Genomic DNA, 18,576 nt, shown 5'->3' with positions numbered 1-18,576 from the left:
TGACCAATAATTGAACTTGAACAAGGGAAATGGGTAATCTTGCAGATCAAACTTGCACACAGCAAAACCTTCAATCTGAACAGTAACATATTCTGGTAAACCTTAAACATATGTTTAATACATTCTTCAGTCGCTGTAAATCAGTGAAAGAGAGAGCGAGAGAGAGATGGGTGGAGAGATTGCTTAAAAGCAGAGTATAAAAACAACAGGTCAAAAATCTTTGCCCTCTTTGCATTCAGCACAACAATACGACTACATTGGGAGATGGCCACTGCAGGGAAGGTTCGTAAAACTGTCTTTTGATCTCTTTTTATGTCTACCGCAGAGCAACTAATGAATTTTTTATTTTAACTCAGTCTCTTTATACACTCCATTGACCTATTCGTCACATGGGTGCAAAAATATGCAAAGAAATCTCAAAAACATTTATTTCTGATTCTGTAACATTTATTTGAAACAACTACTATAGTACAGTTTATGTTTTAATATTTGTCATGAGAATTTTATGCTTTAAATCATCTTTAAATACAGCCGTAAGCAAAAATAGACCATATAGTCCAAAGTTTAACAGCAAATGCATGGCAGTGAATAATAATGTCTTTGCTACAGGACTTTAATTCACAATCATTCATATATTTGTAATCATAATACAAACATAATACATAAAAAATACAAAAAAGTCATTTGCATGTATATTTGTATTTTTCATAGTTTAATGTAGTTTTCAAACTTTAAACCAGATGAAACCTATAAAAATGCACTGGGTTAATAGTTATCTTTGATTGTGAAATCTCACATAGTCGTGACTTAAAGACAGATGTTTCCATTGGCCGAAACCAAATGATTGGACAAGCTCCAAGTAAAGCTAAAGAGCAGAGAAGTTACAACTGCAGCAGAAAAACAGTTATATAAACACCTATAGTCAAATACTCAGTAGTCTATCCAACACACTGAAGCAATATATTTGTGTGCTTTAGGTGATTAAATGTAAGGCTGCCGTTGCCTGGGAGCCCAATGCTCCCCTGGTGATGGAGGAAGTAGAGGTGGCACCACCGCAGAAAGGAGAAATACGTATTAAGGTGGGAAACGTTTTCACAAACCCACTGATTCCAAATCAGCTTTTAAAGCATTTGGTATGAAGTCACAGGTTAACAAAGATTTTTCTGTTTCTGTTTAGATTATAGCTACAGGTGTGTGTCACACCGATCTTTATCACCTGTTTGAGAGTCAGCAGAAGAAGGGCTTCCCTGCTGTTCTGGGTCATGAAGGGGCCGGTGTGGTGGAGAGTGTGGGACCTGGAGTCACTGATTTTAAACCAGGTCATGAAATAAAACCACAGTTTTATTGTTGTTTCACGTGCTGGAAATGTGATCTTAATGTGATTTCTCTGTGTCTTTGGATGGTAAACAGGTGATAAAGTCATCCCGCTCTTCATCTCTCAGTGTGGAGATTGCAGGTTCTGCAAATATCCAAAAACAAACCTGTGTGATCGTAGCTGGTGAGAAACACACAAACACCCAAACAAAAAGCATCTCTTATGAAAATTAACCATGGTTTTATTGTGGTAAAAGTGTAGTAACCATGTTATTATCAACAAAACCATGGTCTTACTACACTACCCATGTTTTTTTGGTTTTAACTGTAGTAAAACCATGGTTAATTTTTATAAGGGATGTCTTGTTTTCTGAAAGCTTTCAACACTGTCAGAAAAATGGTCCCAAGCTGTCACTGGGGCAGTACCCTTTAAAGGGCCTAATAGGATAGAGGATACCGATATGTATACATTTGGTACCAATATGTTCCTCTGAGGTACTAATATGAACTATTGCAAACTTGGACTTTTTGAAAAAGGGGGGATTAAAAGCTTTTTTATCTGGCAGGTCCAGCAAGAATTATGATGTGATGTCCGATTCCACATCACGTTTCACTTGCCGTGGTCGGCCTATCCTGCAGTTCATGGGTACCAGCACCTTCTCTGAGTACACTGTCCTGAACCAGATCGCCGTGACAAAGATCCGCGACGATGCTCCGCTCGATCGAGTTTGTCTGCTCGCCTGTGGCATTTCTACTGGCTATGGAGCAGCTGTCAATACGGCTGCAGTATGTATACTTGTACATAAACATGCTGTAGAAAGACATACAGTACCTATTTATGTCTTTGCATCAGATAACTAAATGTTAAAGGTCCCATTCTTTCTGTGTTTTTGAAGCTTTGATTGTGTTTACAGTGCGCAATATAACATGTGTTCATGTTTCACTTGTAAACAATTTGGTATTTTTCACACAATTTACTTATCTGTATACCGTTGTCTTTACTGTCCTCAAAACAGGCTGATGTCTTCCTTGTTCTATGAAGTCCCTCCTTCAGAAATACATAACCAGTTCTGATTGTGGAGCTTTTTTAGTTTGCTTTGATTCGATAGCAGCTTAGCTTGCCGTTAGCTTAGCTGGCGACTTATTTATACATTTTAGGCGGAGTTTAGTCAAAAAACTGTTCTACTGACATCATTAAAGCAGGAAGTAGAGGGCTGTAGACCAAACTGGCCGTTTTTGTAGGTTTTTTATTATTTATGTTATTATAGCAACATTACACACTAACTGGGTTTAAAAAATGGGATCAGAAAGAACGTGATCTTTAAACTAAGTGACATTTATTGGGTTAAAATCTTTACCATAAAATGTCTGTTGGTGAAGAAGTTTGTTTGTTTCTTATATATAATGCAATAAAATTCATACATTTTCATTTTGGAAAAACATTTTGAGCCACTGAAGGATAAGGTGATATCAAGTTGTTTATGTTTGCTTGATAAGGTCACACCGGGCTCCGTGTGTGCAGTTTTCGGGCTGGGTGCGGTGGGCCTTGCCGCAGTCATGGGCTGTAAAAATGCAGGAGCCTCTCGGATCTTTGCTGTTGATATTAATGAAGAGAAGTTTAAGAAGGCAAAGGTGTTCGGTGCCACTGATTTTGTGAATCCGAAATCATACGATAAACCTATCAGCGAGGTGCTCGCAGAGATGACCAATGGAGGAGTGGACTTCTCTCTCGAGTGTGTAGGCAACACAGAAGTAATGGTAAGCTTTGACAGACAGACAATGTTCATTTACTGAATCATTTAAAAGTTCTTTCAATCTTCTGGGTGTAAACAAATGCGTCTTTAATTATAGAGGAGTGCACTGGAATCATGTGTTAAAGGTTGGGGTGTGAGTGTTATGGTCGGCTGGACTGATGTGAAAGACTTTTCCGCACGGCCCATTCAGCTCATATCTGGGAAAACTTGGAAGGGTTCTCTGTTTGGAGGTACACAAGCTGACCTTCAAGGATCTTGTAAAATAAAAACTGAAGAAGTGATAATTTTTGTGAATTATTTTTTTCTAGGTTTTAAGAGCAAGGACTCTGTTCCAAAACTTGTTCAGGACTACATGTCTGGCAAAATAATGCTTGATGAGTTCATAACACACAACATGCCTCTGGAGAAAGTCAATGATGCCATCAACCTTATGAAGACTGGAGAATGGTACAGTTTTAAAACTTGATCTTGATTTCATAGCTAATACTATATTAATAAACAGTTAAAGCGATACACCAGCCAATCATATTTTATCACTCTCAATCCGAGATGTATATGTTCATCATCTTTCAGACGAACGCATTTGAAGTTATTTCAGTAGGTTTCAGGGAACAACTTCTGACTTTGTGCAGCTTATCTATGACAACCAATGCTCACTACGTTAAAACTTGCGTGAGTCCAAGATGGCGTCGTTACCTGAAGCTAGTCATTAGTGTTTACAAAGTTTTAAATATTTGTCTTATAAAATCGCATTGACTACCAGCAGAAGACCTTTATTAACCCTTTGGAGCCGTGTGCATTACCTCTGTGAAGGACAAATGCAATTTGTGGGTTTAAAGTCTTTTTAAAGTTTAAAGTTGTTTTTTGATCCCTATAAGTTACCATTATAAAGCATGAAGTCTATTAACTCCAAATGTGTTCATCTTAAGTATGGACACATGTATCTTGGATTGCTCAAGGGTGAGTGGGGTAATTTTGATATTTGGCTGCAGTATTCCTTTAACTGTAAAAAAACTCTTATATTTGTTTTGTTTTTCAGCATTCGAACCATCCTGAATATATCAAAATAAAGGGCAATCTTTACACAACCACTTCCAAAAGTTAAACAGTCTCTACTTGCCTCCTCCCTGTTTGTAATGTCAGGGTTTAAGGATCCATTTTAATTACACAGCATTGTTAATTGCATTGTCTAGCTTACTGCTTTATAAAGTGCTTTTACTTGCTTTGAAGTTTAACAAAAAAGAAATTTCAGCACATTTAGACAACATTATATGTAGTTGTATTATAACCAAGCAAAGTTTATATCAATCTATTATACTCTGTTATGGAATGCATGAACATTAATAAAAAAAAGTTATCTATTGCAAATAATAAGCTTGTAAATCATTTCATGTGGTTTTGTTTAAGCAATTTGATGCTGTCAAGTCGATTTATTTCACTCCTCCAGAGTTTCAAACATATGTCCTACATAACCATAATGGGGATTCGGTCGACCCTGCTGCTTTGGTTCGCAGTCTGTCAAGTATGTCCAAAACACTCGTAAACACACTAAATACTTTATGGTATTTGGCATTAAATGAGGTTGTAATATCTGTCTGTCTGTGTTTCTCCATTCAGCCCTAAGAAATGCAGAAACCATCTGGCAACAATTCTGCTTTGTTTTAAGATTTAGAGACAAACTGGGGGAATATAGTAGCAAAAGACTTATTGCAGCCAGTTTAAAACTATTTCTGATTTCTCGAACAGGGTTTATTATAGTCCCAGATTAAAATGCATGTTTGATATGCCTTAATTTAAAAACAACTTGTATTGAAATATCCTAACATATATAAGTGCCATTGTTTTGTCCCAAAATGCACACCAGTATTGCTTTTTTTTGTAGGTATGTTTGTAATAGCTATATGTCCTAATATAATTAAGGCTTAGTGCTGGATTAATCTAAACCCTGTCCAAGAAACCGCCCCATAGAAGTGAAGACATGAATCTTATATTCAAGATGTTGCACAGTAAGAATTAAATGATGTGCCAGCGTGAGGCAGTGGTAATTCAACAATAATTCAAAATATGAAGCCTCTTGGGTAAATGCAGAAACATTTTTAGCTGCTTTTGTTGAAATTGTCTACAATTTCATTATGACCCACATTCCTGAAAACACTAATTTTTAAACACAAATACTAAATAGTACCAAAAACGTCACACCCAATCTGATGAACAAAACTCCTATTTGAAGCATTATTAATTGTTCTGGCGTATCTGATTATGTTTTCAGCAACCAGTGCTGAACTACTTCAAGGGCACATAGTATGCAAAATCCACTTTTATGAAGTTATACATGCATGTGTGTTTATTTACATTATTATATACATAATTTATATACACAGTACACATACATATATGATGTAAACAAAAAGTTTTATTCTGCAAACGATTAATCGTTATGCAGCCCTAGTTGGCAGTGTGTGTAACCTACAATAAAAAATTCCCCCTATCTTTTTTAATCCCTACTTAACCAAATCAGTCTCATTAGACATGCTGTTTAGATTCTTTTGTTAATGTGATGTCACACAAACAAAACCCCACCTACTGCCACTTAACAGACAAAATAGGCACAACTGAGACTTTTATTACATCTGGTAAAAATAGGCATAATATGTGCTCTTTCAAATCAATCTTTTTATGCAGACTAAACTTTTCATAATTTTTTGCAATAATTGCGTGTAATTTTTCATTTTTCATTTAACGCCTCTAAAATAGAGGCCACAATAAAGGAGAAAATATACTTTTATTCAGCTTGAATAACTGAAACTGTTAGAAAAAGTATTGAACTTTAAACTAAAATCTGTTACTATTGGCTTATCTACACTTAAGAAAACATATTATGAGTCATGTTAGCAAGACAAAAATTGTCTTTTGGATAATTATCTGTAAAACTGAGTTACTGGTAGTTAAGTCATTTGATCTCCACTGACCTCCCCACAAGTCAAGAAAAACACAGCTAGAATACGACCTGTGTGAAGAGCGCCTACCTACTCACTGGCATAGTGCGGTACGTTGGGTGCCGTGTGAAACAGTTTGTGGATGCCATATCCGCAGTTACTCCGTACCACTGAGAAACCGTTAGCCTGGGCATGTTTTTGAATGATCTTCCCCAATTCACGATAGCGGATTCCAGGCTTTACTACACATAAAAGCAACAAGCCTCCTTAGATCAAGCGAAAAACATACATCCCACTGTGACATTCTGCCCTCTAAAGGTCATTGATGTACTTTACATTACATGAGCTCACTGTACGCTATACTTCCTAGCTCAAATGCAATGTAAAATTCATGTACCAAGGGAAAATGCAGAGACAATATAACTGTCTTGATGAAATATGCAGTGTTTGTTTGCATGGGCTTTAATTCAAAACAGAAAGCCAAGGAAAAGAAAAGAAAAATCCAGGGGTTCAAGGAAAGCCAATCAATATATTATTCAAAAACATCAAAAAGTGTGCATACATTTAAAGTTTTAGTAGTCTTTTTGTTACTAGATAAAGATAATAATTAAGTGTAAATTAAAACATCTTCTTGAAAGAGAGAAAAAGAAAGGGGGGGGGGGGCGCTTTCATAGTCTTGCATTTGTGTATTAAATACTTTGCAAGCAAAATAATTAAAGGCGGAGTCCATGATGTTTGAAAGCCAGTGTTGATATTTGAAATCGCCTAAACAAACACGCCCCTACCCCAATAGAATCTGGACCTTCTGTTGATAGACCCGCCCCACACATACGCAACCCGGCATTTGATTTGATTTGATTGGCTATAAGTGTGTTTTGGTAGTCGGCCCGTCTCCTTTTCCAAACCGTTTTTCAAACATCGTGGACTCCGCCTTTAAATTACATAGATAGTAAGTATTTTCATATTGCTTCTCAAAACTTACAAAACCAAACAAAACATCTTTACAGCACAGCTTAAAATCATTATATATGTGATCAGCAATAAAATGGCAAATGTCTAACCACAGTTTTTTTTATATAAAGTTACATTGCCAAAATGGGTGTATAAGAGTTTCTGATTGTGAATTACAGAATGTGCAGTTTTTATATCTATATTTAGTTTGAAGTTACATTATAAAGTAATGGTTATAAAACTTCAGTTCATTACATCATCCATGAACATGATATGTGAGTCCTGGTGCCTACATGTGCCATATTTAATCCAAGAGCTGGAAGATTTTTATTAAACATCCGCTTTAATAACCACAGTTTATTGCATTAATACAAGGCACATATATTTTTAAAAACACAAATAGTTATTAAATGTTTATTACCGCTTGTTATGTCTGTGTGACGTGGAAAGTTAAATTTTTTTATTTTAATGACTTAAGTCAGTGAATGTGTATATCTCTTACTTAAACACAATACTTAAAAACAAAACATTCTGTAAAAAGTGAAATCTGCATGTGTATGCTCATACATACTGTTAAGTATGTCCCCATCCTGTAGGGGGCGGCAGTCAGGTATTCCATGACATACTTCATTGACGGAGGTGCAGCAAGACTTTGGCCCTGTCCCAAATGGCGCACCTCATGTAGACTTTCGGTCTCGTGGCCTTAAATTGCGCATTCTTGCTTAGTCTGCGAGTCCGCAGGGTGTCCCATCTGTCATTTTTATGCTTTGAAGTGTGCTCATCAGGGCCTCCTTTGCCCCCTTGATGCGGTCTTCAGCGAAGCTCGCACTGCAGCAGGTTTCGCGCACTTTACCAACCCAGAAGTCCTTGCGAAAGGGCAATCAGACGACTGAAGGGAGGAGTTCACACTGATGGGCAACTTCTCTACCTATTTCTTGTGTGATGCTCGAGTCTGTCCAAAAATAGGACTTCCTGTGCACCCACGTGGACTCCCATCAAGGGTCCCTAAAGTCTGGACTATGTGATGTCATCAAAGTGTGGATTCTGAGGAGGACCACAAGTCCGGAGTGTGCCATTTGGGACAGGGCCTCTGGAAAGTTGTAGTAGTTCAGAGGTGATGGGTAACAATTTACAGGCCTTAACCATTAAACAAAACAGATAAAAATTTCATTTAAGCAAACTGACTTCCTTTCAGAAGGAGACAAACAATAAGATGAATTGCACAATTTTCCATCTGCCTGGATGTTCAAACTTTATTTACACTCTGTGTTTAACACTTGTATTTAAAGAGAAATAAACATGGATAAAAGATGTACCAAATGCACTGCATGGTCGATCTCCTCTGTTGTCATTCCAGATTTCACCATCATGGCAGCAATGTCCAGCACTTCTTGAGCCAGCTTGACAAGACAAAAAGACATAAAACATCTAAAACTGTCCTGTTGTCACGATAGATCCGTGACATGTTTTCCATTTGTTCCGATTGTTGTCACCTGGACATTCATTGACTGATTACCTCATCACACCTGTATGTAATTTAGTCTGTCTATTTAAGCCCTTGTTTGTTGTATGTTCACTGCCGGATCATTGTCGCCATTTGTCTCCATCCTGTCTGTTCCTGATAATTTATTCTGCCCGTTGTTTGGTTCCCGTGTTTGTTTTTGGTTTTGTTAATAAATGTTATTTATTTACTATGAACTTTGCACATGCGTCCTGACTTCTGTTTCCCGGTGTGACACCTGTGGCTTGCATTACACAATCGGATTTTTCTTTTGATTTTCAGTTGTAAATGTATTCCCTTTTTTTAAGATCAGATCAGATGAACACTGTCACGCCTCTCAGCAAGAAGGTAATAACAATCTCTGCCAAAAAATCTAGCAAATCATACTATCACTGTCAGTTGATGTATAGGACTAGTACCGTATAATCAACTCTATGATCTAATCTAAACCTTTCCTAAACAAAAACAACATGTTATCCATGGCGATTGTGTAACCAGGACTTTTTCTGGCTTCTCATTCAATAAATATGTGCTAAGATAAAACCGTTGCATAGAGAAGCAAAACAACATAATAGGGATGGGCACTTTTGTACATTTTTAATTTTGAGTACTGGATAGGTCTGAACAAGTACTTGATGACAAGGCATGAGTGGCACCATTGTTGTAATAATTGTTTTTAATAGAGATGCATCGATAAATTGGTCGATGATGCTTGCTAAAGCCTGACCGATTTATCGTTTCGCCGATTTTATCGGCCGATATGAGCATGCCGCAGATATATCTATCAGCGTATAAGCTGTCGACATGCAGCCTATATGAACGTTTCTTACAAAACACATTAAATGCTTGTAAGTAGATGTAAGTACTTATTTGTCCAGCAGAGCGTAGCCTATTGGTTGCTAATGGCGACCCAGGTCACTCACTGTAGTGACACCAGCCAACCCCCCTTCAGTCAGTCTCTCAGTACTCCAGTTGCATAAAACTTTAAGACTAAAAGTTAGTCATTAATTTTTTTTCTTTAAGACTGATCATAACTGTTTTAAGTATGTTACATCGAAAGGTAGATTGGTCTAATTTAAATCCAAATATAAGACTGATTAGCCCTAACTAATTGCTAGTTAGTCAGAATCATTCTTAAGACGCAGTCTTAACACCATGGCTGTTTCTCAATTCTAAGAACGCAAAGAACGGACTTGCGTTCTCGTGGAGACTGGTCTTGCCAGGCGACCTTGGAAGAACGAACTCAGAAGGTAGCGAGAGCACAGAACGCACTTGTGAGAATTGAGATGTGTGCGATCTTCCTGCTGGTCACGTGACCTCCCCATATTTCAACGCGCAAGTCTGCACTCGATGCATCCTCGATATCAAGAACTCATCCGGGTATTTTCATGCGTCCTCTGTACTTGCGTTCTTGAGAATTTGAATTGAACTTCGACAATTAATGATGACGTAGAGCGAGGACACAAGGACCGGACGCAAGATCGCTGAAGAACGCATATTGAGAAACCCATGGCTATCTTTATGCAACCGGCCACCAGGTGGCGGCTGTCGCGTGTTGTCTTCACAACATTTTTAGACCTGGTATTAAGACGCTTATTAACACAAGCGAGAGAAATTACGCGAGGTGGAGAACTGACGCGTTTAAACTGACGCACAGCCTGTGGGAGTACAGCTGCTTGTGTTGTTACTGAACATGCTCATTTCCAGGGTGTCAGTTTGTGTTGAAAAGTGGTGGGGACAAAAGATGAGATGAAAAAAACATTACAGCAGGACGGGAAAATTATTGAATAACGACACATCAAAATGGGCATAGCGTAGGCCAGTCAACAACACAAAAATACTCAGCATAAATCCCTCAACAATGTTGACTCCACATGTAAGAGTCCCTGCAACACCAGCTCAACTGAACAGTGCCAAAGCACCATACTGAAGAAAACCGCAGCGTGTTAAGTCAATGATTACAATGAAATTCATAACATGTAAAAGAAAACACACCATAAGCATACAACACAACATATGTGGCCCTGGACTACAAAACCAGTCGAAAGTCACAGGTATCACTTGATTTTTCAGAACCTTTTAACCAAATTCTTTCAAAAAGTGGTGGGGACAAAATCAGCCATTTCAAAAAATGGTGGGGACATGTCCCCCAATGGGGTTCCTTTTGTGCCAAAATTAAGACGACATGCTATCTGTGTATGCTCTGTGTTGTCTTCCATGTCTATGTGTCTGTTTACTGTCTATGTGATTGCCCACATGACTCAACTCTTGTTGTTTGACTATGACGCTACTTCCGGTAACTCAGAGCAACCAGATCTGGTCTTTATTGAAAATAGGTGTACAAAAGAACGTGGCGATTGGGGAATTCGACGGAGAGGAGGAGTATTAATAAAGCATCTGAGAAACAGGAAGGGGAGTTGTTTATTCCAGTTAATGCTGTGGGTGAGACGGAGCGACCAGTAGGCTCGGAAAGATGTAGTACTGAGGATATTGCAGATTTGGCCACGTGATCAGGAGGATTGGGCAGAAGAAGGACGGAGTTGAGTATTTAAAGCATTCCTGTTGCATCATCTGTATTGATATGCGCTGCTTACCTTTAAGAGATCACATACCTTGAGAAGTCCTTGGGAAACGCATCTGAAGGAACGAAGGAGTGTGTCTTAGCCACCTTGAATAAACCAGGCCTTTGGGAGAGAGAGGTAAACATCGAGTGTCAACCAAACTGTGAGTACGTGGAGTTTGCTGTCTTGTCAGTGCCACTGTTGCTAATATTGTGTTCCAGTGTGTTTCCTGTGTGCTGACACAGTGTGTATGCGGCCCCACCTGTGGAAAGGAGTGGTGGGTGAGCCGAAACTTACTAAAGCGAGGAAGGAGTGTTATTACAAGTCGCGAGGTTGACGTTCCATCTGGTGATCCTTCGCATTAGCCCCTTGTCAATTGTTCCGGATCAACTCCCGGCCCATCGTGGTGGTGTGACCCTAATTCACCGTGAGTGTGTGGAGTGCAGTGAGTGAGTCTTTCTTTTTGACGTGTGTGCACTTGAAGGATTGAAGTGTGGTGCTGTGTCAATGTTGTCAGCAATCACCCCCTAGGCCGGGTGTAGGCAAGTTCGGTCCTACAGAGCCGCAGTCCTGCAGAGTTTAGTTCCAACCCTAATCAAACACACCTGAACAAGCTAATCAATGTCTTTAGGAATTAGAAATCAGGTTAGATTATCAGTGCTTAGGCTAAAATATGCAGGACTGCGGCTCTCTAGGACCGAACTTGCCTACCCCTGCCCTAGGCCAAAGAGGAGAACCCTGGATCAAAGGGAGTGAGCTGGTGGATGACTGATACCTCTATATATACCCTGACTGTGACTTGTAATTCCTTCCCGCACCTGGTGGTAGTAAGTAAGGATTTGTTGTGAATAGTGTGTGGAGTACCTGAAGAAGGGGGAGTTTTGATTGGCTGCTGCGTGGAAAAAGGTGGATGTGCTGCTTTGTGTATGATAATACGCCTGTTTGAGTGTTTTCAGACGCCCACCCCTGTCTAGATCTCTGTTCAAGCTGTGGAAGAGAGGAGAGGGAAGCGATCGGCCGACTCGAACAGTACATCTCTGGTGTGGTGTTCTACTGCATTCTACCCACCGCTTGCGATTCCATCTGTGGCCGTGTTAGGTCCAACGTGCAGCAGCCCTGGCCTGTATCTCCATCTGTTCTCCTGTTCAAAGTCGAGCGGTGATGTATCTCTCCCTAAATGCTCACTGAAGTAGTCTATCGTTAAAGAGACTCTGTGTGTTTGTCTCCTGCCAGTCTACAGGTTTGAGCCAAGGGCTCTGTGTCGACGTGGGACTGTGTCACTACGTGTTGGAAGTCCACGGCCGAGTGTTCTCTAGAAGTCCGTCCTAGTGAGGAGGACTAGCAGTTCGTGTGTGCATCTACGTTCTCTCCGTCCGCCGAAGCCTCAAAGAGCCAAAGCTCGACATCAGCTTACCTCCGGGTCGGTGAGTCATATCTGTTCCAGCTAAGAGGGTATCTTCCCTGCATACTCACCTGTACGCCCAAAGCCAAGAACCCAGTGTACTCACCCTGCATACTCAACTGTACGCCCAAAGTCAAGAGCCCAGTGTACTTTCCCTGTATACTCACCTGTACGCCCAAAGCCAAGAGCCCAGTATACTTTTCCTATATACTTACCTGTATGCCCAAAGCCAAGAGCCCAGTGTACTCACCCTGCATACTCAACTGTACGCCCAAAGTCAAGAGCCCAGTGTACTTACCCTGTATACTCACCTGTACGTCCAAAGCCAAGAGCCCAGTGTTCTTACCCTGTATACTCACCTGTACGTCCAAAGCCAAGAGCCCAGTGTACTTTCCCTGCATACTCAACTGTACGCCCAAAGCCAAGAGCCCAATTTACTTTCCCCGTATACTCACCTGTACGCCCAAAGCCAAGAGCCCAGTTTACTTTCCCTGTATACTCACCTGTACGCCTAAAGCCAAGAGCCCAGTGTACTTTCCCCGTATACTCACCTGTACGCCCAAAGCCAAGAGCCCAGTGTACTTTCCCCGTATACTCACCTGTACGCCCAAAGCCAAGAGCCCAGTTTACTTTCCCTGTATACTCACCTGTACGTCCAAAGCCAAGAGCCCAGTGTACTTTCCCCGCATACTCACCTGTACGCCCAAAGCCAAGAGCCCAGTGTACTTACCCTGCATACTCACCTGTACGCCCAAAGCCAAGAGCCCAGTGTACTTTCCCTGCATACTCACCTGTACGTCCAAAGCCAAGAGCCCAGTGTACTAACCCTATATACTCACCTGTATGCCCGAAGCCAAGAGCCCAGTGTACTTTCTCTGTGTATTCACCTGGACGTCCAAAGCTGAGAGCACAGCATACCGTACCTACATACATACATACCTGAGTACTTACCTGTGTACCTTCTAGGCCTCTCCAGCCCTGCCCTCCGGGACTCAATTGTGGGCCTTCTAGACGCCCCAGCTTGGAGCCAGTGTGCCACTTATCTGCTAAGGTTGCCTATATAGTTACTTACCTATATACATACCTGAGTACTTACCTGTGTTCATTCTCTACGCCCAGGAAAGGAGGTTGAGAGGCTCTGTCTGCAGCTTGCCTAGGAGACACGAGGCACAAAAGCAAGAATATTCACTCTCAAGTCACGTATGGATGAAGAAGAAGAGGAAGTCAGATCGACCTACCTATATGTCCCCGTGAGAGTCAGAGGCGAGTCAGAACCGACCTAAGAGAGCTATAGTTTTAGTCATCCCTTTCCCCTTTCCCATCTACCATTTTAAATAATTTAATAAAGATTGTTTTAATTTTACTTACTCTCTCTCGTGTGTCTGGTCATTGGGGTGTTTTTGGGACCTCCTCGAGGTGGAAACTAGGGAGGGGCGAGACCCACGACATTAGTGGTCCGCTCCGACCTGTGACACATACACAGATAGCATGTCGACTTAATTTTGGCACAAAGGGAACCCCATAGTCCCCAGCGTCCCCAGTGTAAATGACACCTATGCTCTTTTCAAAGCAATTGATTAAATAAGCTTCCGCAACTTTACACCCTTTAGTTTAGACGCTTTAGTTTTATAAAAGTTTAAAGTCCCGGCAGAACACTGTGGGTTCGCGTCATGAAAACGTTGCGCAGTACATTAAACATAAGCCCTACATCATGTTGTCAGTCAAGCATTGTCGTCTTAACAGTAAGTTGCTTATTAATTTGTGAAGTACATAACTTACTGCAAAGCTAATAAACAATGACTTTATAAGTTTCCATTTTCAAAATAAGCCCAATATAACATTATTCTCGTCAAAACTGACAATGAAGAAAACTGATTACACATGCAGCTCCAGGAACTGGCTATTTAAATTGCTGCTCTTCAAGCCCTTTGAGCTATTTTCATAATAATAAAGAAAATGTATAATGATTATGTTTTACGAGTGTTGCTTTTTCAATTGCATGTTTTAAACGACTCAAACTAACAGTGATTTCAGATCGATAAGGACTTAATGATCAAAAGTCGTAGTACATGAAAGCTGTGCCTAATATCGGCTGTGTGATTTAGAATAGTTATCGGCAACATATTATTAGTGTATATCGGCATTTATCGTCACATCCCTAGTATATAACAAAACACTTATGAAAACTAGAGTTGACAAAACTATGATGGGAAAATGAATACTGCTAGATTATACAAAAAAGGTTTTCGAAAACAATATCTAACACAAAAAGCTGGGTGATTTGAAGCTTAAGAAAATATTAAATGCTTTCTAAATCCACATTCACTCCCAAACCTGGGTACTTCAGTCTATTACAAATTGTTTGTGTTTGCAGGGTATTTCTGTTCTTATTTTTCAAATTGATTTACTGTCAAAATGTAGCGTAACAGGAATCAGTAAGAAATCACAGGCAATCATTTAGTCTGTCTCCCATGATCTATTATTAATCTGTGTAAAAACCATTCACACAGCACTCTGATCTCAGAAAATGACAGCCTTCTGTGTTTCTTGAGAGAAATTGGATATATAACTTATGTAGGTCCATATGGGTTTCTATTCTGCACTAATAGGCTGACCATACTTTTATTATTTAGGGGTTATGTATGCGTTTACCTTGCAGACGACTCTCATGCCTTCAATCTCTTCGGCGTTGAGGATCTTAATCTGAGATGTCCCCTTCATGGTCTGTTCTGACTCAGACATCCCTTTAAATGGAGATGAATCATTTAATGCATAGTAAAACATACAAGACATTTTACTTCCCACAGAAGTATCTCACTACCAGTCAGAAACTGTGACTAACTACTGACTTTCAGCACAACAGATCTGGTCTCCAGTCAGCTAATGAACAATACATCTGTGAAGACACATACACACACGATCACTGATCCAGAGACCTCTAGGACATGACAACTTGACAATGGAGCAACAGAAAGGTCCAGCTGGGGCCAGGTGGTATGACGGTAGAAATGTAATGGTAGAAATACCACGATAGATACGTTTGGACAGGTACGAGTTGATAGGACAGTTTTTTTGAGCATAACGTCGATCAAACCCATGACCTCTGTGGTAGTACTAACGCAGTGTGCTACCAGTTAAGCTAAAGCAACAGTTTACAAAAAATTTGCTATATGTATTACTGTGGCTGTAGGCAAGTGATACATTCATGTTCAATGTTACTGAAATGAACAATATCATTATAGACATATACAGCTAATTGATGTACATTTTTATTTATATATTTTCCCTAAATATTTGCAGACACATAAAAGGTATTATATTAATTAAAAAAAGAAAAAAAGTCAACAGACTGATATTAATTTTAAAATTCTCATATATAATTACTTTAAATGATGAATCAATTGATTGCACAATGACATTGACAAGTCATATAGTCCCACCCTTAATTCCAGCTGAACAAACCTCATCAGCCATGCAGACAAACAGAGCCATGCCATTTCACAGACACACAATCACACGCCCACTACGGAGCAGACAGCTCCCTATAATATTGTAAAAACAAAAGCCGGACAAACGAGGTGAGCGGCGGGGCTTCATACCTGCCAACAACCCAACCTCTGTAGCTGCAGAGAGCGAGAGAGAGGCTTCAGACGCACAACCCCACACACACACATGGAGGTCAATAGCAACGTATATAAATGGATTTCTGGACCATCACATACCCTCTCATTTTCAGAAATACAGGTTTCTTGAAAGAATCTATTAAACGCCACGTATTGGTCCTATTACCTTTATTCAGAAAAGACAGTAAAGAGTAACTGGAGACTTTTTTTTAGAAGTGGCGATTTTTGTTTGCATGCACTTAGGGGGTTTTGCAGCAAATGTGTTAAATACCAATAAAATTACTAAAGTGACATTTGTGAAAATAAGGCATTTTAGAAACTAACTAATTACGTTTTATTGCCATTAGAGTGAAATTAATGAACCTAAATTTAAGATCCTGATCAAAAAAGCTAATTTACAAGAAAACGTCAAACGCACCTGGAGGGTTTTGCATCGAAACCCATTATTTGTTCTGGACAGTGGACATAACCAAGGGGCAACCAACCTCTATCGTGAAGCCATAACGACTGGCTGCTAGAGACTGCCACCAAAAGGGAGTAATGCCAACGTTACAGCAGAAATAAATGTGTTTAAATCCTGGTACATAAAGTGTTTTTGGTCTATATATCTAACTTTGCCCTTTATGACAAATGTGAGGGGGGTGAATTTTTTTGTAACTCATCCATTGAATGATTTTAAAGGGCACCCATTGAAAAACTAAGTTATTTTGTGTATTTGGTATAATACAATGTGCTTGCGTGGTTTATGGTTAAAAAACACATTATTTTCCACATACCTTACATTTTTGTAGCTCCAGATTTCCCCTTTTTTCCCAAAACGTGCTGATTTTATACAAAACAGCTAATCTGTACGTTGTGATTGACCTGAATAACTCTGATGTCAGCTGGAAATGTGACGCTCCTTACCATGTTTGAAAAATTCAGTCACAACACAATGCTAACAGGAGTTAACTTACAGGCTGTGAGTCCAAGCAGGAGAAATTATGATAATGTCGCTCTTGTCTACATCACCAATCCCAGGAAGAAAACTGTTGCCTACAATCTGTGTGTTTGTTGTAGTCCAAGAAAAGAGATTTACCCTGGAGACGATAACTCGCATCAACGTTTACTTCGGGGTTTGTACCTTTTGCATATCGTTAACATGTATTAATACACACTTACACACCAAAGGAAATGTAAAATCATGAATCGGACCATAGGGGCTCTTTAAGCCCTAAAAGTTCTGCAAAATTAAAGGCGGGGTGCAAGATCTCTGAAAGCCAATGTTGATATTTGAAATCACCTAAACAAGCTTGCATGAGCCAACGATGTCGTGTTAGTAGACACGCCCCTTACTACTGATTGGCTACAAGTGTGTTTTGGTTGACAGCTCGACATCCATTTTCCAAAGTGTTTTTCAAAAACCATGCACCCCGCCTTTAAGGGCGTGGTCAGGGCAGGCTCAGCCAACTACTGGCTTCCAAAATGCTCTTTACAAACCTAAGGGTAACAACACTTTTTTTTTTTTACAATTTATGTACATAACTAATGGTTTCCTTAAAAATGTAGCACAGTTGTGAAGTTGTGGCAATTTGAAAGAAATGAGAAGCTTGACATGGAAGCGTTACTAAAAACGTGCACTGTGCAAGCAACACACAAATTGTGGACAGTACACCTGTGTAACAAATTTACTGAACCTCATAAAGGGCAACTGATGGGCATTCATACATTATTATTAAATGTGGTAAGTGTCCATAAATATGTTACTCCCGATAGGAACGCAGAGTCCTGACGTATAGCTCAAATAAATATTAAACTTCAGCTTCTAAACTGTAACACACAACAATGTTTCAAACATCTCGTCTATGTCCCTAAAACTCTTGCATGAAACCCCATATTATGCAAGAGACATAAATAGAAAGGTTTTGCCGGTTATTCTTGTTAAAGTTTAAGCGGGCATGCATCTACTTGTGGTTAATTTGTTGGCTAGCAGAAGTGCACTGTTGCAAATAACATGCCAGCTTTTAAAAATCGAATGTCACTGGAAATGAAGGCCATTCGTTTAAAAGCAAGTTTGCAAGGTTCAAAAGTTCAGGCTGCACAAGCACACTGAACAGGGCCGTATGTCAGAATGGTGCAGTGACCCAGGCCAGATGGTAAGAGACACACTTATTTTTACTCTTAATAATTTACTCAAAAATAAAGACATGATACTTACCCAAAGGATGATCTGCATAGTCCGGTCTCTGGATGTTGCTAGGAACAAGCCTCATGGGTGTCTGAAACAAAATTTTTTATTCACACCACACCAGATACAAATACTGTACTTAAGCCGAGAATGTACATTTATCCCTAATATTAGAACTATAGTTGGAAAAAGACCTGTGAAATTCTTGTAGTAGTTTATCTTAGAACGTGTGTTTGCTGAGCTGCACAAAACATTTTATTCCCATGAAACATCCTGGTGAATGAAAGCTATAAGAAAACATACAATTGTTTTGATTGTATTATTTACTGACCAATGATTGAACTTGAACAAGGGAAATGGGTAATCT

The 18,576-nt window shown here is 39.6% G+C and overlaps 2 protein-coding genes across 2 annotated transcripts; one reads left to right on the top strand and one right to left on the bottom strand.

The window, feature by feature from the left end:
* The first annotated feature begins 128 nt into the window (after positions 1-128).
* On the top strand, positions 129-4,660 carry LOC135787224 (alcohol dehydrogenase 1-like). Its single transcript, XM_065297043.2, has 9 exons — positions 129-282; positions 978-1,079; positions 1,178-1,319; positions 1,411-1,498; positions 1,881-2,100; positions 2,812-3,072; positions 3,166-3,298; positions 3,377-3,515; positions 4,108-4,660. Exons 1-9 carry the CDS (start codon positions 265-267, stop codon positions 4,136-4,138), a joined length of 1,134 nt encoding a protein of 377 aa, XP_065153115.1. The 5' UTR covers positions 129-264; the 3' UTR covers positions 4,139-4,660.
* A 2,283-nt stretch (positions 4,661-6,943) lies between these two features.
* LOC135787226 (methionine aminopeptidase 1-like) lies at positions 6,944-18,573 on the bottom strand. Its single transcript, XM_065297045.2, has 5 exons — positions 18,404-18,573; positions 18,240-18,300; positions 15,072-15,163; positions 8,272-8,355; positions 6,944-8,092 (listed from the first exon to the last, which is right to left on the bottom strand). The coding sequence occupies exons 2-5, from the start codon at positions 18,292-18,294 to the stop codon at positions 7,973-7,975; spliced, it is 351 nt and encodes a 116-aa protein (XP_065153117.1). The 5' UTR covers positions 18,295-18,300; positions 18,404-18,573; the 3' UTR covers positions 6,944-7,972.
* Between the last annotated feature and the right edge of the window lie 3 nt (positions 18,574-18,576).

Source organism: Paramisgurnus dabryanus, chromosome 20, assembly GCF_030506205.2.
Source record: "Paramisgurnus dabryanus chromosome 20, PD_genome_1.1, whole genome shotgun sequence".
NCBI classification, from domain to species: domain Eukaryota; kingdom Metazoa; phylum Chordata; class Actinopteri; order Cypriniformes; family Cobitidae; genus Paramisgurnus; species Paramisgurnus dabryanus.
This window is presented reverse-complemented; position numbering and strand designations above follow the sequence as displayed.

Bases quoted from the DNA above. Each gene is read 5' to 3' on its own strand.
- LOC135787224 (XM_065297043.2), top strand. The intron at 1,320-1,410 runs GTCATGAAATAA...GATGGTAAACAG, and splicing joins AGTCACTGATTTTAAACCAG to GTGATAAAGTCATCCCGCTC. The intron at 3,299-3,376 runs GTACACAAGCTG...ATTTTTTTCTAG, and splicing joins GAAGGGTTCTCTGTTTGGAG to GTTTTAAGAGCAAGGACTCT.
- LOC135787226 (XM_065297045.2), bottom strand. From the start codon at position 18,294: ATGAGGCTTGTTCCTAGCAACATCCAGAGACCGGACTATGCAGATCAT. The intron at 8,356-15,071 runs GTAAACGCATAC...TGTCTTGTCAAG, and splicing joins GCATGAGAGTCGTCTGCAAG to CTGGCTCAAGAAGTGCTGGA. The intron at 8,093-8,271 runs GTACATCTTTTA...TTAATGGTTAAG, and splicing joins TCGACCATGCAGTGCATTTG to GCCTGTAAATTGTTACCCAT.